Raw genomic sequence first — 23,502 nt, forward strand, 5'->3', positions numbered from 1 at the left:
AAGGATAAGGCACTCTGCAACCTCGGGGTGACAACTCCCGGGGTGCTCGGTGGAAGGGCGCGGGCGTGTCCCCTCCCGCCTCCTGTCCGAGCGCCCTGGCGCGTCACTGCGCCCACAACCGTGCAGACCTCCCCCGACCACACCAGGTCGCGCATGGGTGCGCCCTCCCGAAGAGCAAGGAAGGAAACCCGGGGCCTAACCCGGGCGGAACCTGCTCGCAGGTCTCCCTCCCCACCCGGCCTCCGCGGGGTCTGCGGGCTGCAGCGCCGGGTCCGAGTCCCGCCCTCGGGCTCGCGGCCGCCGCCTGACCCTCGGGGGGCGGAGTGGGACGGGGCGGGCGGCCGACGCTGCACTTTCCCCGGCTTTGGGAAGCGGCGGCTGCGGGCCCGCGCCGAGCCTGAGCAGCGCCGAGACCGCGCTATGCAGGAGGCACCGGCCGCGCGCCCGCGGAGTCGGGTCCCAGCCGCGCGCCCGCCCTCCTCGGCAAGCTGCGGGCGCTGGTGCGCGACCCGCGCACCGACCACCTGATCCGCTGGAGCCCGGTGAGGGCTGGGGCCCCTCCACTCCCTCAGGGGTCCCTGGGATCCCTCTTTGTCGGCGAGCGCCCACCCAAACCCCGCCTGGGACGGGGCTGTGGGTCCCTCCATCCAGGCGTCCAAAGGGAGTTTCCCTTGGCGCGGGTGTGCAAGGCGAGGCGGCCTTGACGCCTAGAGCCCGAGGAATCTTCGAGGTCTTTTAGTTCCCACCCCACCCTATCAGACGGGAAGACAGGCCAGAGGGGAGCCTCTGCTCGGGTTGGAGTAGGGGTTCACTACGGCTGCCCCCGAGTTTGCGTCTCCATATCTGGCCTCGTCGCACCTCCCCGTGAGCCGCCGGGCCCCAGAGCGAGCGGAGCGCGAGCGTGTGCACGACAAACCCGAGCGGGGGTGGCGGGTAGGGCAGGCGCCCTCACTCACTTTGCGGGGTCTCGCCGCACGGCGGGGGGCCGGCGGTGTTCTGGGCAGAGCGGGGCCAGTTTCCTCGTCAGCGACCAGAGCCGCTTCGCCAAGGACGTGCTGCCCCGGTACTTCAAGCGCAGCAACAGGGCAAGCTTCGAGCGGCAGCTCAACATGTGCGAGTCCCCAGGCCGAGGAGACGTGGGTCTCAGGGCCTTGGCGCGGCTGGGGCAACTCACGCCCGCACGCGCCACCCCCCGACGGTTTGGGGAAGGTGGTGAGCCTCGCGCAGGGCGGCCTGCCGGGGCCGGAGCGCGACCACGTGGAGTTCCAGCACCCGAGTGTTGTGCGTGGCCGAGAGCAGCTGCTGGAACGTGTGCGGCGCCAGGTGGGGGCCGCCTGTGGGAACCCCAAGCCCGGAGGGAGCTGGGGGCTCGGCGGGTCCTATTCCACACGCCCCCAGCGCAACGGCCCGTCGCCCCGTCTGCAGGTGCCCGCGCTGCGCAGCGACGACGGACGCTGGCGCCCCGAGGGCCTGGGCTGGCTGCGGGGCGAGGTGCAAGCGTTGAGGGGAGCGCAGGAGAGCGCCGAGGCCCCGCTGCGGGAGCTCAGGCAGAGCGCAGGAGGGTGGGGAGAGGGCAGGGCGGTCTGGCCGAGGAACCCCGCCTCCTACCGATCGGGCAGCCTCTTCCTCTCCTGAGCCTTGTTGCCTTGGAGCCTTGGAGCTCTGTTCCCTGTGGAGAGAGAGTCTTCAGGGGGGTCGCAGCCTGCCATTCTGTGAGGGCGTGACTGAGCCGACTGGCAGATGCCTCAGCACAACCCCCACCCCCCTATCCCTTCCCTCAGGCAGAATGAGATCTTATGGAGGGAGGTGGGGACCCTGCAGCAGCGTCACAGCCAACAGCATTGGGTCATGGGCAAGGTATTCCTCTCCCTGCACCCTGTCATCCCTCCGACCCTGAGCGCGCCTCTCCCCGCCAGTCCTCCAAACCCCCACCCCCCAAGTGCATTGTCAGGGTGGGAGCAAGTCCAAAGTATGGTCAACCCTCTGCTTTCTCTTCAGCTGATCCAGTGGCTCTTGGGGCCACTTCAGGCCGGGCCCAGCAGCACAGGAGTTAAGAGAAAGCTGCAAGTGAGAAAGTCAGGGAGACTCCTCACCCCACCCCCAGTCCCAGAATCTCTGCGGGAGACCCCTGCAGGAGCACCCCTGCAGGAACACCTCAGAGACCTCAGTCTTTCACCTGCTCTGTAGTCTTCTTCACCCCAAGGCCACCTTCCCAACCTCCTTCTAGAACTTTCTCCCTTTCCCCAACTCTGCCACCAAGTATCCTCACTCCCAGAACCCTTTGTCCAGGGCCTTACCCTCAAATTTCCACCCCAGCAGCCCCTTCCCCCACCTCAAAACATTCCAGCAGCACAGAGCCTGGGACTCAAACTATGTCCCTTTTTCCACCCCCAAGGGCCCCCATCTCTTTGGGGGAGCCCCTTCTGCCTCCAGCATGTGACTGATGCCTGGCAACTGGCCTCAGATCTGCTGACTTGGCTGCCAGGGCCTGTGGGAGGGAGGGGCAGGCTGATGGGCGTGGGGGATGGACTGCCCTGCACCCTGCACAGGTCCCTGATGCTGGATGAGGGGAGTTCATGCCCAACACCCGCCAAACTCAGCGCCTGCCCCCCTCCTGGTGCCCTCCTGCGGGACTCCTACTTTATACAGTTGATAGGTTTGGGTTTCTGCTCCCTTCCCTAGGGCACACCTGGGTTTATGGAAGAGCCTATTTCTTTTCCCTATTCCAGAAAAAGAAAACAGAAGCCAGTCCTTCACCCCTGCCAGATCCTGACTGAGTCCCTCCTCACACCTTCCCCCTCACACCTTGTCCCTATGGGAACTGCTTGGGTCTGACCCTTCCTATGGCTCATGGTGAAAGTCTGGTCAAGATGAAAGTCTGATCTTAGTCTTCTACTTAGAGCCCCTCCCAGAGACCAGCTTGGGCCTCAGCAGTCCTCACAGGGCAAGAAGTCCCATCATCTCTGACATCCTGCAAGACTCTCCATCTCCTGAAGGGACCAGGCTTTCTCCCTGCAGTGCTGGTAAGAGGTAAGAGAGTAAGAGGGACAGGGGCTGCCCCTGGGAGCCTCTGGGGGAGGTTCTGGCAGCCCAAGTGGCTGTAGAGGGTGGCAGAGGTCAGTGCCAGAGTTTGGTTGAAGCTTTTCTTTGGTGCAGGGAGAAGGGCCTGGCACTGCTCGAGGAAAAGCCAGCGAGCCCAAGGGGGTGAAGGCCAGGCCAGGCTGACCCTAGCCCCAAAGGAGTGTGACTTCTGCGCAACAGCCCCCCCACAGCTGTCTTTGGCTGTGGTGCAGGCCATCTTGGAAGGGAAAGAGCTTCAGCCCTGAGGAACCCAGGAATGCCCAGCAGCCTGAGCCAAGGAGTCCCAGGGAGGTCCCTGAGAGGTGAGCAGAGAGCCTGTTCTTGACTGTCAGCCCGTGGGCCACGCTTGCAGAAAGACCAGTATAAAGGAGCCCATGGAACATCCCGGCCTTGTCTGGCCCTTGATCTTATCTGATTTCTCCAGTTACTCTCAGGAGTACGTACCTTCACAGTCACCCCCAAAGTGGTACCACCTCTGTGGTAGGGCTCAGGAATCTGTATTTTTTTTAAAGATTTATTTTATTTATTTATGCATAAAAGAACTGGAGTGTAGGCCAGAGGTATGGGATGTGAGAGGATTCACCAGGGACAGAGTGGCAAGCAGAACAGGCAGATCTACTGAAATATACTGTTGAGGGGAGCAGCAGGTGAGACAAGAGCTGTGCTATGTGGGTTAGCTTGGGGGGGGGAATAGAACTCTTGCAGTGGCATGATAACTGAGACTAATCCCTGCAGCCACCTGGGAGGCCCAAATCTGCATTTTAAATGAGTTCATTGAGGTGACTGTAAAGCACACAATAGTTTAAGAACCACTAGTAGTGACCAGTTGCATAGGGAGGGGCCCCATCCCAAGATCCCATCCCCACTACCCAAACCTCAGGCCCAAGGTAGGAGGCAGGAGGAGCTCTCTGTGTGCCCCTCTCTGTAGGGGTCCCCTAGTGGTGTCTACATGTTATCAGATTTAGATCCTGGGGTATCCAGGTTGCTTGGAAACCTAATGGTGGGGGGAGTTTGAACACCACAGACCAACTGCAGTTCTCTGTGCATAGGGGGCCGCTGGGCCTGGAGAGGGGGGATCAGAGCCCAGAGAGTCTGCTACCTCCCACACTGCTTCAGGCTCCCCTGAAAGTGTGGCGCCTGCAAGGCCCCTAGATGTGAGTACACCCTCAGTGGGCAGGGCCATGCGGTCTGGTGGGGTTTAGTTGTCTGTAGAGCCTGGGTACCACTGACCTGGAGCTTCCCCAGGTGCTGGGCCCCAGCCTCCAAGGGCAAGAATGGACCTTGATGGACTTGGACATGGAGTTGCCCCTGGTAAGACGGGAGTCGGGAGGGGTGGAGGTTAGGGGTTGCTGAGCCAAGCCCTTTGGTCCATGGCTGTTCACTCTCAGCCAGAACCCTGGTTCTCCTGGGCTCTCCAGCCCTCCTCTCCAGCTGCTTCCTGGGGTTCTCTCATGCAGATGCAGCCCTTGGTTCCAGAGACGGATGAGGAGACTGAGTTGGCAGTCAAGGGGTTGAATTCTCCTGGTAATGGTAGTGGGGGAGGCCCTGACTGGCCTGAGCTACCTTCACCAGGTAGGCTGCGGTGTTTGTGCCTGGAGGGAAAGCCCCTGAGCGCAGGCTGCCCCGCACACACTTGCTTAAATCACCGCTGGGTGAGAGCTGGGGAGGCTGAGAAAGGATATTGCATCCTAACTCACCGGAGGGCTCAGCTGGTGAGGCTCTCCTTCCCCAGAAGAAGGGAGGGAACCATTTCTTCTTCCTAGGGAAGGACTCCACACCTGGGACACCACCCGTGCTGGATCTCCAAGCAGCTTTGGGAGGCCCAGGCCTTTGGCCTGCCTGGAGCTTTAGCCATTTACAGCGCCCCTGAGAGCCGAGCTTCCCCCCTCGCCAGTCCCTCCCCCTGGGAAGGCCTCGGCTCTGAGGCCCGCCGCAGCACGCCCTTCTCGGCTCCCTGGCGCCCCCCGGAGGAGGCTGAGCGAAGTCCCGGCTACTGGAGGTCCCTCTCCATGGCCAAGCCCCGCGCATAAACGCATTTCCCCGCTGCGTCTCTGGTCTTTTCTCTACCGCCCAGGGAGAGATCGCGGGTGCCGGGGGGAGTGACTTTACATTCGTACAAGCATCCAGATGCTGGAACTTTAACGGAGGCACCGCTGGAGAGTGGCGGTGCTTGGGTAGCGCCTAGTTCTCCTGCTCCCGGCTGCACCCAGGGCCGGCGCGCAGCCAACGCAGCCTCCAGGAGGAGGGGGCTTCTGGGTCACAGTTCAGCAGTGCATCCACTTTGTGAACCCGGGTAAGCTGGTCTCCTCCGAGCCTCATCTGTGACAGCAAGAGGGGTCCACCACAGAATAGGGGCACAGCCCCCGGGCACTGCCAGGCCCGGAGAGGGCACTGGGCACTTGGGGCGCAAGCCGAACTGCCCCTCCCTGACTCATCCGGCGCCCGGGGGCGGGGGGAGGGAGGAAAAGCGGGTTGCGCTCCCGACACCCGGCGGTGCGCGGCCCCGGTGGCCGGCTGCCCGAGCCCCGAAAAGAATGCCCCTCTCCCCCGCCCGCGCGCGGTTCCCGGCAGCCCCGGCCGCCCCGCCCCGCCCCGCCGCAGCTGCTGCCCCCCCACCCGCCCAGCCCTTTCTGCCTCGTCATCTCCTGCACCGCCGAGGCTCGGCCCGAGAGTGGGGCGGCCGGAGCGCGCGGACCCGGAGCCCCACCCCGCGCTGCGTGGGGAGGGGAGAGAAGCTGAGATTGGGCCGAAGCGGAGTCCCACCCGCGGCCGCCGAGCTCCGGAGAGGTCTGTGCGCCCCGCCCCCTCGCAGGACGCGGGATGAGCTGGAGGGGAGTTTAGAGCAGCCCTGAGCTCGCACCCCGCAACCCTCGCTCCCCTGCAAAAAAGCCCGCGCAGCGAGGTGGGGAGCCACTGAGACCCCCTACTCCACCTAGCACCTGGAGCCGGGGTGCTCCCGGGAGGATCTGCCTTGTGACCGTTGAAGGACTCCCGGCGACTTACCCTCGCTGTTCACTTCTGAGTTTTAAGAGTCTCAGAGGGAGGCCCTAGATCAGCGGGGTGGCTGCACCCCCAGACAGGGCAAAGGGCAGGACTTGGAATAATGGGAAGAGGAGGCGAACATGAAAATAACTGGGGAGGAGTGAGAGACAGAGAGACAGAAGGAGTCAATCTGGTCTGTCCAGAGCATGTTCTGTCTCCCTTCCTGGCATCTCCGTGAATGGGAGCGGGCGGGGAGACTCTGGAAGCCTCGGCTGAGGAGTGCAGAGGCTGCACAGGTGCCTGACACGGTGGGGAGGGTGCATGCTGTTCACTGGGGGTAACAGGAGCAGGAACCAGTCAACATTGGTTGAGTCTTGGAGACCAGGTCCCCAGCATGGAGGGAAGAGTATCACAGGCTTAGGGAACAGCATGTACAAAAGTTAGGAAACACCAGGGCTGGACTTGGGGAGTTCTCCCAGCACTGAGGGGTGGAGGGATGTGGGGGAAAGCCTGAATGCCTGGGGGTCATGGAAAGGGGTGGGAGGTACCTAGAGCAACGGGTTAGATAGCCTAATGGGCATTGGGGGGCAGGGGACAGGGGTGACATTCTGCTGGCCAGGAGACCTTAGAGTCCAAGCTGGAACAAGTCACATTCCAGTTCTGCCACTTGGTCTCGCTGAGTCTATCCCCTCAACTGTAAAAAGGGGACAATAAATCTTACCCCCAGAGAGTTGTCAAAGTCACTGTGCTGGAGAGGGGGGAGGTACTCAGAGAGGTTGGCAGAGGGCATGAGATGAGGGTGGTGCTGTCCATCTGTGAGCTGATACTGAGAGAGGAGCAGTGCTCGGCACAGATGCAACAAGAAGGGAGAGAAGTCCTGCTCTCTGCTCAGTGGCCAGAGGGAAGGGCTGACGCTTCGATTTGGGCAGGAGGATTGAAGTGACCAGGAAGGCATGGCATGACACCAGGTAGCAGAAGGAGACCTGAGAGGTAGGATGGAGGCCAGGACCAAATCCGCTCTGCCAGACCTAGAGCCAACTGAGAAGGCAGAGGAGGGACGCCCCCAGGGAGGCCCTAGGAGGGTGCTGTGTGGACAAAGCCAAGGTCGGGGACAGAGGGACTGTTCCAGGGCCTGGTGCTCCTTACTGCTAGAGGGCTGGCCACCCAAAGGGGGATGGTCCTCAGTTGGTAAAGCAGATTAATTTCTACCAAACACCCACTGTTTGGTAGACAGTCAAAATGGGAGGCTCTGTGGAGCAAAACAGTCAAAGTTCTGTAAAGATTTATTAGTAGCTTTTAGGAGTTTGGGTCCTGGGTGCTTCAAGATAAAGCTAGACGTGGTTGTGAGTCATCCCCAGGGCAGAGGGGAGACAGCTGGATCTCAGGTGATATCAAATCTTGGTCAGAGCTAGCACTCAAGAATTCAGGTATCTGTGTTCAGGTATTAGGGAGCCAGGGTGGTGGCTTTGGTGAGGGGGTGTAGGGGCAGGGTACCTGTCCTGGAAAAATGGACCCCAGAGTTAGAATAAACGGTTTGGATTTCCTCCAGCACTTGAGAGGGAAGGCTCTTGGCTCTCTGTGTTCTGGGTGCAGAGGAATGCTGTGGCTTTGCTGGGTCGTGGCTGGAGGTGAAAAGCTAGACCCTAAGTGGTGAGGATCACAGACAGGGTGGGCAGAGAGACAGGAGAGGCCTTGTCTGCTCGCTGGGGGTGGGGCATCAGGGTTCATGTTCTTTCTTTCTGCCCGGTGAAGTGGGAAAAAAGTTTGGGACCAAGAAGTCAGTTTGGCTAAACTGCTTCCTAAACCGGTGAGGATCCGCAGGCGGTGCCGCCTCAAGAGGGAGGTCTGGGCTGGGGAGAGCCACCTCACAGTAGACCACGGCCTGAGAGGCGAGCTGACACTTAGGGACCCACGGAGAAGCCTGAGGAGACCAAAAAGAAGTGTCCGGAGGCACCGGAGGACGAGTCCGGTGCTGCGGGGCTGTCTGGCAGCGCGGGGGAGGTGACTTTAGGTCTCCACTGCGGTGTTCTCTGGGGCCCTGGGAGAGAAGCGGAGGGCGGAGCAGCTCCGGGCCCCCCCACCTCTCCCCTTGGCTCTTGCAGCCCCCGCCATGGGCAACGCGCAGGAGCGGCCGTCCGAGACCATCGACCGCGAGCGGAAACGCCTGGTGGAGACGCTGCAGGCCGACTCCGGGCTGCTGCTGGACGCGCTGCTGGCGCGCGGGGTGCTCACCGGGCCCGAGTACGAGGCGCTGGACGCGCTGCCCGATGCGGAGCGCAGGGTGCGCCGCCTGCTGGTGGTGGTGCAGGGCAAGGGCGAGGCCGCCTGCCAGGAGCTGCTGCGCTGCGCCCAGAGGACCGTGCGCGCGCCCGACCCGGCCTGGGACTGGCAGCACGTGGGCACCGGTGAGCGCGCGAGGGCCGGGTGGGGCGAGCGGGGAGGGGCCTGGGAGGGCGCAGCTGCCTTCTCAGGAGATGGGCGCGCGGCGAGGGGTAAAGTGGGCCTCCCTCCTCCACTCCAGGCTACCGAGAACGCAGCTACGACCCTCCTTGCCCTGGCCACTGGGCGCCTGAGGCAGCTGGCTCAGGGGCCGCCTACCCCGGCCTGCCCAGAGCTACAAACTGCGACAAGGGCGGGGAGCCTGAGGACTCCGAGGCCACCCAATCGGGGACCCTTGAGGAGCCTGAGCCGGAGCCGGAAGCTGAGGCCTCTAAAGGGGCTGAGCCAGAGCTGGAACCCCAAGTGGACCCAGAACCAGAGCTAGAGGCTGAACCGGAGCCCGAACCAGAACCGGACCCGGAGCCTGACTTCGAGGCTGGGGAGGAGTCTGAAGGTGTGAGGCTGCCCAAACATGGTGCCAGTTGGCGAGTGGGGTAGTGGCCTGGAAGGCAGGCAGCTCTTACCACCTCACTGACCCCTTTCCTCCCATCATCTCTAGATTCCTGATGCCAGAACGCTGACAGGCCCCTTCTGGTCCAAACTGGGTAAGACCTGGGTTCCTGCCACGTGGGTTCACATGCCACCACCGCGCTCCCTCTGCCCCAGTACTGCTGGACATTAATAAACTTGGGAGGGCCAGCTTGGGCTCCCTCTGAGATTGTCTCTTTGCCCAAGAACTAGGCTTTGGATCTGTGCCTCTGAGTCCCGAGGAGCTGGGCAGCCTGGTGTCCTGCCGCACAATCCTCAGCCTCATCCCGTCAGCAGCCCAAGCTGCACCCCTGGAGCCCACACAGCTAGGCCCCTTGTGGGACAAGACTCTGACCCCTGCTTTATAACCCGTTTCCCCTCACGAGCCGTTTAAGGACCAGTGTGGTCAGCAGCCCTGACTCCATGGAGGCTCCTGGAGTGCACCTCATCTCCTGATGAGAGAGCAAGAGAAGGGGACTTCTCTCCACTTAGGGAAGGCTAGAGCCCACGGCCTCGGGAAGTGAGACTAGAAGAGAGGAAGGCGAAGGGATCTTGGGTAGACACAGACCTCACACGTCATTGTAACTGTTTTAATTGACTGGTTTTGGTTTCTCTGGACCGGGAGCTCAGTGAGGGTTCTGGCCGGTGTGTATACACATTCATTGACTAAATGAACAAGAACTTTTCAGCTGCACTTCCATTTCTGGGTTTTATAGATGGCTAAGGCCAAGGGTGGGAATGGGGTTGGGTCGACCATACACAGCTGAGTCTGAGGTGAAACTGGAAACCACCACCACCTCTGTACCTCTCTTAGTCCAGGAGGGGCTCAGGACTGGGAACAAGTAGGGGCCTGCCCCTCAGGCTTGATTGGCTGCAGCCAGGCTATGCCAACCTTTGCCAGAGACCAGCTGTGAGGGATGGGAAAGACAGGAGGCGTGGGGCTAGGGACAGGTGAGTGTGTCAGTTCAACTCACAAGGCCCAAGGACTCTGTGGGTTGGGGCGGGGGATAAGAGTGGGGGTCCGAACAATCAGTGACTTTCAGGGGAGTCCTTTTCCTTCCACCAACCTGCAGAAGTTGCTGCCTCCCAGCCTCAGGGAGCAGAGCACATAAATAGGGAATAAATACGTGACCAGTGGGAGCGGCAAAATGCTGCAAAGTGCACCCCAGCCCAGCTGGGTCTCTGCTATTAGCACACCTGCCCCTTAGATTTGTGAAAGCCAGGACCCCAGGCTCAGGCAATCACCCCAGGAGAAGGGAGACTCCCCCACACCAGGACCCAGTGAGAGGTAGACAGCATGAAAGCTGAAGGAGCACCAAGGGGCCAGGTGGGGGAAGGGAGAAAACAGAATACACAGGCACCCGAAGCCATCTCATGCAAAAACAAGTCTCTACTCCCCAACCACCCCCCATTCCCGTCTGTTCCCAGCTTCTCTCCTGCCCCCAAGGTTTCCCCTCTGCTCAACAGAGAGCCCAAGGCAGGAGGGCAGACTCAGTTTGCCTGACAAGCTGCTATGGGGCCCCAAGGAGGATTCCAACCCTCTGATGTTGCTGCTCCTCCCTTCTGGGATACTCCTGCCTGCCCAGTCCCCCGAAGAAACACCCAGGCTGTGGAAGCGCAGAGCAGTTAGCTTCATGTTCTGGGGGTTGCTGTAGAGTCCTCTGCCAGGGGCCTCTGCCTGCAGCTCTCAACCAGCATCATCAGTCAGGCAGCAGGCGACCCAGCTCTGCCTCATCCAGCCGGTTGGTGGCCATGATGTGCTCCAGCTGCTGCCGGTAGCGTTCCAAGTCCTGCATGAAGTGCGGGACCCGAGTATTGTCCAGCACCCCAAGGGGCCGCAGGTGGTCTATATCCTCATAGGACACCTGCAGAGAGGAAGCTGGGCCTCAGGAGAAGTCTGGAAATCCAGGCTTTTAAGCAGCTGGTCCCAGCTCCCTGCCAATGGCTCATTGCCCTTTGCTCCTGGAACTCCTCCCGATCCACTCCCAAGACTCGGTCCTAGGTGTTTTTTCTTTCTCAGCACCTTCTTCATCTATGTCCTATCACCCCACTCCGCTTTCCAGCCACACTTCTCTCCCTCATGTCCAAGCCTGGGCATTCCGCTGCTTCCTAAGCCTTTGGGTACTCCAGACTCCCCATATCCGATACTGAACTCCTGCCACCCTCCTGCTCAGGGTGGCTACTGAGTGAAGAGGGTTCCACGCTCCGAAGAGCTCTCCCAAGTTTCCCCCTCAATCTCCAACTGCATGACCACTGCTCAGTTCGGCCGGGCCACCATCAGTTCTGCAGGAGTGACTAGAAGGGTAACCCCTTCTCCAATCCACCTTCCAAAATGGCATCCAGAGAACCTTCTGAAGCAAACATCTGTGCCACTTCTTTCCTTAAAGTGCCTCCAATTCCCCATTGCCTCAAAGGAAGTCTGCATCTCTCAGCCTGGCACAGATGCACAGTGCCAAGGATCTGCCTCCTTCCCCTTCCTCCTGACTGCGCCCTTGGCCTGGAATGCTCAGCCTCCTTTGAGTTGCAGTAGCTGCACACACACCTGTGGGCTGAGTCACGCACCTACTTTTGGCTGCCAGGCCACCATCTCATCTGCTGTGCTCAGCTTCACCCCTGCTCCCCCCTCCCAAAGGCCTGGCACCCAGTCCTCACTGGAGCATTAATCACAGGGCCAGGGGACACTGCATGAGGGGGGGAGCTGGCGAGGACCCCTGGCCCCTCACCTTGCCCAGCGAGGTCAGCAGCGGGAAATCGATGGTCTGGCGGTGCCGCAGAATGCGCACGATGCCATCCAGGTACACCTGGTCTTTGCTGAAGCAGCCTGTGGGCACCGAAGGGTCGAAGGGTCGTTAGTCCCTTATCTCCAAGCTGCACCCCACACTCTCCCTCCCTATCCCCCTGACTTTCCCGCCCACCGCACGGGCACCCACCAGGCAGCGAAGTGTCCGTCTGCCCGCGCTTGGCGCGCACGCAGTACTCCCAGCGCACGTGGGCATCCTCCACGTAGCGCGCCAGGTCCTGGAAGAGCTGGCGGAAGGACATGCACGCGGCGCGGTGGATGGTGTAGTAGAGCAGCGCGGCGCGCCACAGGAAGGGCTGCTTGCGGAACAGCACGCTGTGCAGGCTGGCCAGGCCCTCCTCGGTGGGGTTAGCGGGCCGAAGCCCGTACTGCAGCCGGCCCTCCGCGCTGTGCCACGGCTGCCGCGCGTTGTTCACGCCTCGCAGGTAGTGGGTGCCTGGCGGGGGGGGGGGGGGCGGGGGACGGGCATGGGCCGGGAGTCCAGAGGGCTCCGCTCCAGCCGGCTGGACCTCTGCCGGTCACTCATGCGTCTTGGTGCGCCTGACCTCGGGCTCTCATACAAGGGCTCAGACCAATGCCACTCACCATCCCCCGGGCAGCCTGGTCGTGTCCAGGGACGCGGAGTCTCACACGCGAGAATCCCCCACGTGTGCAGGGTCACACACATACACACACCCCTCGCACACTCTGCCTCCCTGCCCCCCCCCCCCGCATGCCCCTGTCATTCTGACAGTCATGCTGATGTCCCCAGTAAAAACCTTCTGCCTAGAGGAACAGGATTCTTGATGAAGAAGAACAGAAAAGAATCGTAATTAGCGTCCCCTGCTCCCCTTTCCAGCCTGGCCTTTCCCTCCCCAGCTCTGTATTGGCCTCCGCCAAGTCCCTTCTCAGGATCTGGTCTTCCACCCACCCTGGAGGGCCTGGATGTTGGTAGGGCTAGTGGGACGCTCAGGGTTCTCCCTCGGGCCTGTGCAGGCCTCAGCAGCCTGTCCCCACTGTCAAGGGAAATCAGAGACAAGTGAGGGAGAAACAGATATCCCGAAGGAGGCGATGAGAGTGACCCAGAGAGCAGGCGAGCACGTGCTGGCCTACCTCTGTGAGCCAGAGGGAGGAGGTGGCTGCTCACGAAGGGCAAGGGATCGTCCTCCAGGGGATAGGGAAGAAAGAGAGGGGGTGGGGTTACCGGGGTCCCTTACTGCCCTGTCCCAATCCCTTCTCATCCCTGCCCGCCCGCCTGCCCACATGCTGACCTATCTCGTGGCGGAGCATGCCCTCCAGCCAGTACTGGCGGGCTCCGGTCAGGTTGATGGCCAGCGTGGGTCGACTGTTCTCCACCATCATCACTGCCTGGGACAGCAGGTCCTCACTCAGCTGCACCACAACCTGCAGGTAGTAGTGCCCTGCGCCGTAGCCACCAGCCTGAGGCCAGTGGGCAGCTGGATCCACCGATGCCACAGGCTGAACACCCAACCCTCACCACCTCTGCTCAGAGCCAGCTCCCACCTCACCCAGGCAGGGGCAGGGACAGGGACTCCCTGGGTTCACTAGCTGGCCAGCTGTGGAGCCGGGCCTAGCACCACCCAGGTCAATCTGGCTTGGGGCATGCAGAAGAGGGCCTTGAAGTGGGGCATGCTCACCTCCCCGACGCAGCCTTCCTTCTGCATATATTTGCGCACAATGGACCAGATCTGGCACTTGGTCAGCAGCTGGCCCCCAGTCGCAGCCTCAAAGTGTTCATAGGTGCCAAATTTCTCCAGGACGGCCTCAATGATGCCAACTGCCTGCACACAGGGCCGCAGCGGCCGGTCAGGCCGGGCCTCCTGGATGGTCGGGGCCAGGGTGAGGTAGGCAGGCTGGACATACCTGGTGGATGAACTGTCCAGAGGCTTCACAGTACTTTTCCAGCACAGCCTTGGGCATGGGCTCCTGGTACTCGAACTGCGGGTTGTAGGTGTAATGGGACTGAAAGAACTTGTCCCGCTCGCGGTCCATGTTGGTTGGTCGCAGAGCCACCAACATGCAGGGGCTCTTGCTGGCACCATGGCCCACATCCTTTCGAGTCTTCGCAATGTGAGGCAGGGAGGCCGCAGGCCGCAGGGTGCCTCCACCTGGGTCCTGTCTCCGTCCAGGTAGGGCCCGGCCCTGGGTGCCACCCCCTCGCCGGCCGGTACTATTTACAGTGCTGGTGCTCTCACTGCGACGCATGTGGCCACGGTGCCCCAAGCGAAGTTCTGAGAAGGGCTGTGGCTTAGGCTGGGGCTGCAGAGCTGAGGGGACTGACAGAGCCAGAGGCAGAGCCAAAGACTGAGGCCAGGGGTACACCACTGTCCCATCTCGATCTGGGGGCTTCAGCCTATGGCCCAAGGACGAGGGACTGGCTGGTGGGCTGGGGGGTGTCTGTTCATACACCTGAGTCCCTGAGTCCAACACCATTCTGTCCTGAGGGTCGCATCCAGCCTGATAACTCCAACTCCCCACTCTGTAGATTTCTGGGGACACAGAAGGGCATGTGGAGAACATGAATGGGTGCAGCCTTAACACCAGCAGTTCCTGTGCCCTACACTGCGCTGGCTGGGCTTTTGCTGGGCCCAGGGCCTGCCACAAGTCTGGGTAGTTGCTCCCTCACCCCCATGCTGCAGCCACTCCAGCAAGCAGGCTGGACTGGGAGAAAGCAGAAGGAAGTCTTACCCACCCACTTAGAGAGCGGAATCCCCTGAGCTCATGAGCTCTGACAGCAAGGACTGAGCCCCTACTCATGACTATAATCCTTGTTATCAACCCAGCCAAACTGGGAGCTGGATGACAACGGGTGAGGGCGCCCGATTACCTTCTACCTATGGCATTTGCTCAGTCCCTTCCCACCTGGCTCCACCCAACTCCTCCAGCCCATATGCCCTGAGTCAGTGTGAATGCCCGCATGCCCCTTGCTTATATCCCTCCACTTTTTCCTCTATTCAAATTCAAACCAGAACTAGCTTTTGGGGAGCAGAGGGACACTTGGAAAATCCAAGCCAGTCCCTGGTCTGCTCCTATCTGAGGCACCTTCCCAGTTGTCATCCAAGGTTGGTATCAGGGTGCTCCACCCCCACCCCCGACTCTGTATGATGGCTCAGTGCAAACCAGTCTCTGCAGGGACTGGCTGAAGGTGCTGGCTCCTGAACAACCAGGCCTGCTCATGGACCCGATTCTCTTGTCTCCCACATCTCTTACATCGCCAGCCTCTTCCTCTCTACTGGATTCTTTCCAACAGCATAAACACATGCTGTTATTTTTCTGTCTCAAAGCAAACCCTCACTTGACCCCACACTACTCCAACCCACTGCATCTCCCTCCAGCGGCATTTCATCGCAACAGTACAAGTCATCTCTACTTCCTCTCCATTCCTTCCTTCCTGTTTTCTCTTAAATTTCACTCCAGTCAGACTTCCCATTGAAACTTATCTGCCCAAGGTCACCGACGATCGTATACTGATCAGCAGCACATGACACAGAATCACTCCATCCTGGGAACACATTCTCCACTGGATTTCCCAATGCAGGGACACAATTCTCCTACCTCACTGGCGTGTGTTCTGGTCTCCCCTGACAGTCATTCCTATCTTCCCTACCGCTCAATGGTGTGATGCCCCCAACTTGGACACTTCCATGGAAACCGCTCTCATTTTATCCATGGATGCTCCCTGCCTAGGTGCCTAGTAACCCCATCCTCTCGCGTGGCTTTAAGGACCTCAGCTCAGACTTCTTCCATAACTTTCAGACCAGGATTGCCAGTTCTCAATTCAACATCTTTCCTGGAACGTCTAAGAGGTATCTCAAGCTGAACATGTCTCCTGTCTGGATTTCTCCCCACCCTATGAAACTGCAGGGGCACTCTCCCTCCTCAGATTTCCACACAAATATGTTACTTGAAAAGCCTCCCTAACACACTCTGCGAAATAGTAAGGCTCGACTCTCCACACTATTGTTCACTGACCACCTCCTGAAGCACAGGATATTTCATTGTTATCTATTTTCTCCTTTCGAGTGTTCCCAGCTGTGACCCCATAGGCCAAAACAGTACCTGACCAAGAGCTCTGAAATCATTCCTTCCCTGAACCGTCTCCCCCTCTAGATCCGATCCCCTCTCCCCTCCACTGCCCTCCATGGGCCTAGTGAGCTGCTTGGAAGGATTTCAGGCCTCAGGCTTCACTCCCCTCAACGAGCTGTACACCTGTCTGTCCTCTTCACCCACTGGTCTCTGGGCTTCTCCCCGGACCACTCCCCTTCACCTCCCCTTCTTTCATTCGACCTACCTCTTTGCAGTTACCAGAATATGCCTGTTTCATTCACGTTTCAGGTCCTGCCAAGAACGCCCTCCCAATGTCTCCGTGGAGCACACTCCTAACCATTCTCCAGGGCTCGGTCTAGGCCTCACCTCCTCTGGGAAGCCTTCCTGCCATCCTGGAGGCTCCCAGTGCTTAGGCAGCTTCTTGACCGCCCGAGGCTGTTACAGTTGGAGCCTAGGTCGGTGCTTCGCCCTCCCCCCTCAGCATCCCCTGAACTCCCTAAGGGCAGGGGCGGCTCCGATTCACCCCATGTCCCGAGCACCCAGTACTAGATGCAGAATGAATGAAAGGCGGCCGGGGGAGGAGCCCAGGCCAAGGGCGGAGTCCGGTGACCAATGAGAGGGTGTGGCCTGCGCCAATAAGAAACTTCGGGAAAGGATAACGTGGAGGAAGAGCCAATAGGGGCCGGGGGACGACGGAGGGGCGTGGCCCGCAGCCAATCAGCGGCGCGGAACGGGACGAAGGGTGTGCCCAATGGAGGGCGGGGCCGGGGGACAATGGAGGTGGGGTTCCTGGGTGCAGCGTGCATTCTCGGCCTCCGGGGTGGGGGGAGTTCCGTCCCGAGTCGCGCCCCCACCTGTCCGCTCCTCTTCGCGCCGCCCTTCCCGCTCCTCGACAGCCGCCGCCGCGGCCCGGCCAGGGAGCGCCGACGCGGGGACGCAGCCCTCGGGCGCGCGCACGCTCGCGCGGAGGCGGGCGGACCGCGTCAAAGTCCGCGGCGGCGCGTGCCCGAGCACAAAGCTGGGGGCGGGGCCAGGCAGGCAGAGGGGGCGGGGCCAGGCAGGCAGAGGGGGTGGGGTCTGATGCGGGTCCGCCCAGGGGGCGGGGAGTCGTCCTGCCCCGCCCCCTCCACCGGGCGGGCTCTAGGGCCGCGGGAGCCACCCACGCGGGCGCTCCGCGGGGCAGGGCCACGAGGGGTGCAGCCCGCGTCGGCGGCGGAAGCCCGGGTAAGGGGGTGCAGCCTGGCTCTCGGCGCAGGAGCCGGGCCACACGAGGCGTGCGTTGTGCAGGGGTCCTCCCCCCACCCTCGCCGGTGCTCCGATCGCTCCCCCTCCGCAGCACACACGCTTCAGGGACACGGGCCTTGGGCTTTATTCCGCGGCGGGGCGGCCGCGCGTCAGGCGCAGGGCCCCGAGGACAGGCAGGAGGACAGCGCGGGGGTAGGTGCCGGCACCAGGCTGAAGAGCGCGCGGCGCCCCGCGGGGGGCGAGGGGTGCGGGCCGGCCTGCAGGGAGCTGAGTGCCGCCAGGCGCTGCTCTCGAGAAACGTCCCCGCGCAGGTCCAAGAGGGCGGAGACGTGATCCTCGCTGTGGGGGCGACGCGGGGGCGCGTCAATCCCGCCCCACCGCTGCCGTGCCCCCCCACCCCTTCCGCGCCCCGCCTGCGCACCTCACGTCGGGAAACTGTTGCCGCAGGCCGGCCACCTCGAGGCCGAGCAGCGTGGGGTCGCGGAGGCTCAGCAGCTCCCGCAGGGCGAGCAGCACCGGCACGCACTGAATGCTCGCCTCCAAGCCCTGGGCACGTCGGGGGGGTCTCGCTGCAGCCCTAGATCCCCACCCCACCCCACCCCAGTGAAGGTCCCGCCCGTCCACTCGCCCTGGGAGCTCTCACCAAACCCTGGAAAAGATCCTGAAGCTGAGTTGCATCCTGCCGCAGGCGCTCCGCCGCCTGGGCGCGCTCGTCGGCGCAGCGGCACACGAGGCGGCCCTGCATCAGCGCGCGCAGGTACTGCAGCACCACGGCGCGCTCCACCTCCTCCAGCAGCAGCTTAGGGGAGAGCGGCAGGTGGGCCCAGAGGCCGGTCACGTCGGCACGCCCCTTTCCCCAGCCTTTCTCCCCAAACGCACCTGGGCCGCCGGGCTCCGTACGTGCGCAAAGTCCCTGCAGAAGCGCGCCGTCCGCGCGCACACATCGTCCAGCAGTTCCGAGCTCGACAACCAACGGCGCGAAGGCAGAGCCACGAACAGAGGCTGCAGAGGGGAACAGGCAGGCAGGGAAGGGGCTTGCGGGACTGTCGGATCCGACATTCCCAGGGGGATCCCCCTGCACCCTCAGCCGGGCCTCCTCCACCCTCATCCCCACCTGAAGCTCCCCCAGCAGCGCCTCCAACACCAGGCGGCAGATCCTCCTCTGCAACTCGTCCAGCGCCGCCTCCACCGGAGCCAAGGCCCCTGACGCCAGCCTGTCGAGCTGCAGGGCGGACACGGAGGAGCTGGACCCACCAAAAAAAAAAAAAAATTACGGCTTCAGGACCAAGGCCAAGGCCCGCCGGGCCCGCGCTTGTCCGGCCGCTCTTGCGCCACCTAGTGGCACACGTGCGTAGCGGCCGGGGCAGGTGGGGCGGCTCCCCGACCGCTCAGAAGGCGAGTGGTGGGGGAGCCTGGGGGAGGGTGGCGGGGGGGGGGGGGGGCTCAGCGCACCGGCCTCTAATTGGCGGTGTGACCTTGAGCGAGTCTTTTGTTTCTGTTTCCTCATCGGTAAGAGGAGAGAATCACCGTCAGCAAGGAGTGAAAATTACCCATTAGTGTGTCCTCTCTGCCCCAACCCCAAAGAACATAAGACCCAAGAGGAAGGGAATTTTTTTTCTGATTTCTGTGCAGCTGTAGCCCTAGACATTACTTGGCCCAGAGCAGGACATTGGTAAATGCTGGTTGAATGAAAGAATTCTCAGAATGCCCCATGGTTGCCCATAGAATAGTAATGAGAAAAGCAAGATTCAGAGAGGTAAGGCAACTTGCCACAGGTCACGCGGCTAGTAATTAGTGGGACTGGGATTGGAACCCCAGGTATGTGTCAATCGAAAGTTCCCAATGACCTAGTGGGGGCTGGATCCACACCAAGGAGGTGTTCGGTCCAGGGTTAGTGGAAGTAGGGCTCTGTGGGGCCCTCCTGGTACCTGAGTGCTGATTGGTGGTTGAGAGCAGCCAGTAGGTAGGGCACATAATGAGGTGCCATTGCTTCCCCCCTGAGGTGACCTCGGGAGAATCTAATCAGAGCATCACTGAAGCTGCAAAGGGCAAAGGTAGTTCTTGTGTCTGCTGTTACTCTGATGCCCCATCGCCCCACTCCCTGGTGCTCCTGCCCCACCTCCAAGCTTCCCAAGGCCCTGTTTGAAAAGGCCCTTTCCCGCTGGCATGCCATTCACTCAAAGCCCCATTCATTCTGGCCGTCCCCAGAGCAGGGTCAGGGGCTAGGAGTGTGTCAGCGCCTTGACACACCTCCTCAGGAATGCGCCCAGTTCGAAGAGCGCCATGCCGTGCACCCGCCGCTGCAGTGACTCACTGACCAGACAGGTCACTCGAATGTTCTCTTCCAGGATCTACAAGCAGGGATGGGCAGCCATCAGCAAAGTCCCAGCCCTGCCGTCTCCCCCTCTCCCTATGGGCGCTGCCATGTGCCTCACCACTGCCCACACACACCTGCAGCACGATGGCGGGCATTGGTGAATGGTAGAAGCCAGTCAGGTCTGTGTCTGGCTCCTGCTCTCGGCCCCACTCAGCTACCTCCCCGTCCAGAGCCTTCTGCAGCCACTGGGCCACACTTGCCTGGGGGAGGGGGCAAGAGAGTGTAATAGGACACATCCTGCTAGAGACACATAGACCTGGGGCTCTACAAAGCCCCACAGCTGGTGGGCAGAATTCTGGATCCATACCCCAACTGCTCACCTGGACTTTCGCCACATATGTTGCCTCCAGCTGCTCAATGTTCTCCAGGGTCAGGAGGGGCTCCAGCTGAGACACATCAGCCTCAGGCCCCAGTTCCAGGCTCCCCATCATTTCTGGGCTGGAGATGGGTGGCCCAGTGTCACACTGAGCCCCCAGCCTCTGATCCGCCCACTACCCATCGCCCCATGGACACTGACCCCAGGTACACATTCAGTGCCCACTGCAGCAAGGTGAAGGCGTCGGCAGCTCCCAGCTCAGCGGGCCCTTCCAGGAGTTGCTGCAGGTGGCGGCGCAGGCCACTGTGCAGGGTGTGGGTCCACAGCCGGACCACTTTGTAGTGTGGTGGGCAGCAGGGTGCTATGAGTGCCTCGGCTGTGGCCAGCTCAGCTGGTATGGCCACCTGAAGAGTCTCCAGCCACCCTGCTAGGGCTCCTGGCCCAGGCAGCAGGGGTGTCCCAAAGTGGGCCCGCTCCAGGCCCTCCTGTAGTGCCCGCAGACAGCGCAGTCGCCAGTCCCGGGGGGCTTGCCCCTGAGAGGCTGTGCGCCCAGCCTCCACCTCTGCCACACGCACAGCAGCCACCAGCAAGGCTGGGTCCTGCCGTGCCAGCTGTCCTGCAGCCCCTGCAGCTGCCTCCACTGCCTGGCCCAGTGCCTCAGCCAAGGGTCCCAATCCCTCGAAGACTGGCAGCTCCAGACCTCCCAGAGGTGCCCAGGTCTCCTCTTGAAGCTGCTCCAGCTCCCGCAGGCTCACATAGGCCTCTAAGAGGCGCTGGCTATCAATCAAGGCCTGTGTGTGGGCCACTGCAGCTGGCACTAGGAGGGAGGAGAGGAGCTAGCCCTGGGCCACAATCATCCCACCATGCTATGGGTTCAGCAGGGACGCCAAAGCCCTGGGGCTGGGGTAATGTGTAAAATACTTAAAAACCAATACAGTAGCGCATTGATAAATCTGAAAGGACCTAAGGAAGGTTCTAGAGGCCTGGTGGGCCAAGTGTAAAACTCTTGAGCTGAGGAAGCTGAGGAAGCCAGGGATCCTAGAGGAAAGGCATGGAGGCAATGGGGGAGGGGCATGCTAGGGGCCATTCACTGGCCCAGTTAGGGAAATATTTCAATATATTAACAGCCAGGGCGGGCAGAGTCACTTGACTATCAGTCCTGACTCAACATCCCATGCTCAGGAACCCCAGAATGAGTGGATTTGAACCCTGCTTCCTATGCAACTGGACTCTGGGAGGTCCCTGGTGTGTCCCCCATGTCATCTTGCTGTAGTACCCCAGCCCGGTGAGCAGTGGATTTGCTGTTGGCGGGCTGAGACCCAGTACCCCTGCACACTCACCTGCCCGCAGCCGGGGCAGTAGCTGAGACAGGGCCTGCAGTTGCTTGTGTTGGGCAACTTGCTCCCGCAGGGGCTCCAGGGTCTGGGCAGCCTCAGCCATGTCCTGAAGCAACCCCCGGGCCTGGCCCAGGGTCTCCCGGACTCCCTGAACTGCCTCCAGGGCCCAGGCCAGCTGCCACACACCAGTCTTCACGCCCTCCAGGTATGACTGCACCACTGACTGGGGGAAGGAGTCAGCCAGTGAGGCCAGATCAGTCCCTGAAGCCCTCCCTCATGCCCCCGCCCATGCCCACCTTGATCCGTGCTTCCAGGGAGCAGGTACGTTGCACCTCACGGCTTCGGTACTGGCCTAGCCTGGCCAGCTGCTCTGGCCGGTAGAAGATGCCTGATGCCCACTTGAGTGCAGCACCCCGGGCCAACTGCTCTGCCCTCTCCTGCTCTGGCCACTCAGATCCTGGGCAGGAAGAGCCTGGGCAGCGGAGACAGTCAGGCAGGGCCTGCAGGAAGCGGCCACCGAAGCTGCTTCCCTCCCTGCTCCTCAGCCTGTCCCCCAGGGCAGTGAACTCCTCTCCAGGCCCTGTGGAGCTCCAGCTAGACTTGGCAGCAGGACCCAACCCCACCATTCCCATCTTTCTTGCCACCATCCCTCCCCCGGTCCACCAAGAGGGGCTCATACCAGGGGGAAGCTCAGGCTGCATGTTGTCCCTGGCCGCAGAGTCCATGGCCAGCCCTGGAGGAGCCGGAGCTGAGGTAGGTCTGGGTTGGAGCAGGCAGAGGGGATATTCCTTTGAGCCACAGCCTTGGTCTAGGCCCTTCTGAAAAGCGGAGGGAGATTTTGGCCCAGTCCCTCAGGAAATGAGAGGGAGGCACCTGGGAAGCTTTCACCTTCTGATTTCTCAGTTTTGCCCATGCAGATGCCAAGTGAGGCAGTGTGGGCACAAGCCTCCACTGGGTCCTCTTCCTGCTCTGAGTTGCAAAGGACAGTTTGGTATGGAACTCACCAGGCTTGACCAGGCTTTCGGTTCTCCCTCCTCCGCAGCCTTGGCCTTGAGGCTGGCCCTCTCCCCCAGCCTCCTGGTGGCAGAGCTCGTACTCCCTCTAGAGCTCTGGCCTACACCTCCTCTTCCCAAGGAAGCCTCTATCCCACCTTGTGCCCAGGACCCCTTCCTCTCTGCAGTGCCTCTCCCTCCCTAAGGCCACAGGCAGAAAGGAAGGAAGCTGAGTCTCTGGTGCTTTATTCCCAACAGGAAAGGACTTCTGCACTGTGGGATGGGGTGGGGGGAGGGCTGAGCGCCACTTCCTTAGGGGGAGGGGGTGTGTTCCCTGTGGTCATTGAGTCTTGACCAGCCCACCCAGGACCTCTTGGCGCTCAGGATGGCCCCAACCCAGGGTGGAAAGTGGGATGTGCAGACATGAATGCAGACAATAACAGCAAGGTATGCAGATGGGGCTGAGGGCCCCTCAGAGGAGGGTGTGCCCCTCTGCAGGGAAGGGAGACCACGGGCTGCATGAACAAGTCTGTGAATGGTAATGTTGGGAGACGTGTCAAAGGGCTCTGAAACTTATTTATCTGGAGAGCTGGGCGGGAAGCACACAGAAGGGACTACAGAGTAGTAATAAAGTGACAGACTTGGATACAACATCTGAACCCACACTTCAGGATGAAGGCACTGGCTCCCCTAGCTGCCAGGAGTGCAGGATGAGTCTCTCTGTCAGTGTTGGGGAACAAAGTGCTGGTATCTTTGCCTGTATGTGGCATGCTTTGGAAGGGTCACCCCAGTTTCAGAGCTCCTAGTAGGATGGGCAGGGCTTCTGTTGTAACTGCATGGCAGTTTAACACCCACCCACCAACCCCCCTGCCCCCGGCCCAACTCCCTTTTAAGTGTGCATCCTCAATAAACTTCCTGCAGACTGATCGCCATCTCAAAGCCTGTTTCTCTGAGAACTTTACCTAAAAAAAAAAAAAAGCAATAAACAATGACAATGTTAAATATAAAATAATACCAAACACATAATCCTTCCTACATGCCAGGAATTGCTCTCAGCCTTTTGTATACATTTCATTAAACATGATTATATAGGCTGAGGTGGTTATTTTATTTTAAAGATTTTTTTATTTATGCATACAAGAACTGGGGCATAGGCCAGAGATGCGGGGCTGGGGGGGGGGCGGGGAGAGGATTCACCAGAGACAGAGTGGGGAACAGAATAGGCAGATCTACTGAAATACACTGCTGAGGGGAGCAGCCAGCGAGACAGGAGAGGTCTGCTGCAGCATGTGGGCAGCTCCCTGGCCATGGCAACTCCCTGGCCAGCTAGGGATCAAACTCCTGCTGCAGAGGCTGCGGATAGCTTCACAGTGTTGTGCTTAACCCCTTGCGCCACCAGGGAGGCCCTGAGGTGGTCC

At 61.0% G+C, this 23,502-nt stretch overlaps 4 protein-coding genes across 7 annotated transcripts; 2 read left to right on the forward strand and 2 right to left on the reverse strand.

Annotated features, from left to right (window-relative positions):
* Positions 1-420: 420 nt before the first annotated feature.
* HSF4 (heat shock transcription factor 4) lies at positions 421-5,111 on the forward strand (the record flags this gene model as incomplete). Its single annotated transcript, XM_084256545.1, is given in 18 exon segments — positions 421-439; positions 442-542; positions 1,005-1,113; positions 1,148-1,323; positions 1,426-1,562; positions 1,782-1,857; positions 1,999-2,075; positions 2,550-2,656; positions 2,901-3,030; positions 3,157-3,199; positions 3,201-3,310; positions 3,312-3,383; positions 4,131-4,198; positions 4,201-4,235; positions 4,327-4,392; positions 4,539-4,611; positions 4,845-4,906; positions 4,908-5,111. Coding segments are annotated over 18 exon segments (1,665 nt in total).
* Positions 5,112-5,829: 718 nt separating this feature from the next.
* On the forward strand, positions 5,830-9,065 carry NOL3 (nucleolar protein 3). 2 transcript variants are annotated; one of them, XR_014617105.1, is made up of 3 exons: positions 5,830-5,868; positions 8,166-8,896; positions 9,002-9,065. XR_014617105.1 is itself a non-coding variant. In XM_084257445.1 (3 exons), the coding sequence occupies exons 1-3, from the start codon at positions 8,174-8,176 to the stop codon at positions 9,007-9,009; spliced, it is 615 nt and encodes a 204-aa protein (XP_084113571.1). In that variant the 5' UTR covers positions 7,997-8,173; the 3' UTR covers positions 9,010-9,065. The 2 variants fall into 2 exon arrangements, 1 of the variants encoding a protein (XP_084113571.1); XM_084257445.1 differs by lacking the exon at positions 5,830-5,868 and having other exon boundaries at positions 7,997-8,468; positions 8,585-8,896.
* Positions 9,066-10,670: 1,605 nt separating this feature from the next.
* On the reverse strand, positions 10,671-14,203 carry MATCAP1 (microtubule associated tyrosine carboxypeptidase 1; the record flags this gene model as incomplete). 2 transcript variants are annotated; one of them, XM_084257504.1, is made up of 6 exons in its annotated part: positions 10,671-10,835; positions 11,694-11,791; positions 11,901-12,206; positions 13,021-13,153; positions 13,408-13,551; positions 13,634-14,203. In XM_084257504.1, the coding sequence occupies 6 exons, from the start codon at positions 14,201-14,203 to the stop codon at positions 10,671-10,673; spliced, it is 1,416 nt and encodes a 471-aa protein (XP_084113630.1). The 2 variants fall into 2 exon arrangements, with proteins under 2 accessions (XP_084113630.1, XP_084113631.1); XM_084257505.1 differs by lacking the exon at positions 10,671-10,835 and having other exon boundaries at positions 11,708-11,781.
* A 3,008-nt stretch (positions 14,204-17,211) lies between these two features.
* EXOC3L1 (exocyst complex component 3 like 1) lies at positions 17,212-21,832 on the reverse strand (the record flags this gene model as incomplete). Of its 2 annotated transcripts, none has more annotated exons than XM_084257693.1 (13): positions 17,212-17,401; positions 17,484-17,608; positions 17,706-17,861; positions 17,942-18,064; positions 18,177-18,306; positions 18,991-19,101; positions 19,313-19,413; positions 19,514-19,639; positions 19,760-19,877; positions 19,957-20,572; positions 21,096-21,315; positions 21,389-21,564; positions 21,772-21,832. In XM_084257693.1, 13 exons carry the CDS (start codon positions 21,815-21,817, stop codon positions 17,212-17,214), a joined length of 2,238 nt encoding a protein of 745 aa, XP_084113819.1. The 2 variants fall into 2 exon arrangements, with proteins under 2 accessions (XP_084113819.1, XP_084113818.1); XM_084257692.1 differs by having other exon boundaries at positions 21,389-21,549; positions 21,772-21,817.
* Positions 21,833-23,502: the final 1,670 nt, after the last annotated feature.

This window comes from Talpa europaea (genome assembly GCF_964194135.1).
Source record: "Talpa europaea genome assembly, chromosome: 16".
Classification (NCBI taxonomy): Eukaryota; Metazoa; Chordata; class Mammalia; order Eulipotyphla; family Talpidae; genus Talpa; species Talpa europaea.

Coding starts and splice junctions, on each gene's coding strand:
- NOL3 (XM_084257445.1), top strand. CDS start 8,174: ATGGGCAACGCGCAGGAGCGGCCGTCCGAGACCATCGACCGCGAGCGG. Junction 8,469..8,584: donor CTGGCAGCACGTGGGCACCG/GTGAGCGCGCGA, acceptor CCTCCACTCCAG/GCTACCGAGAACGCAGCTAC.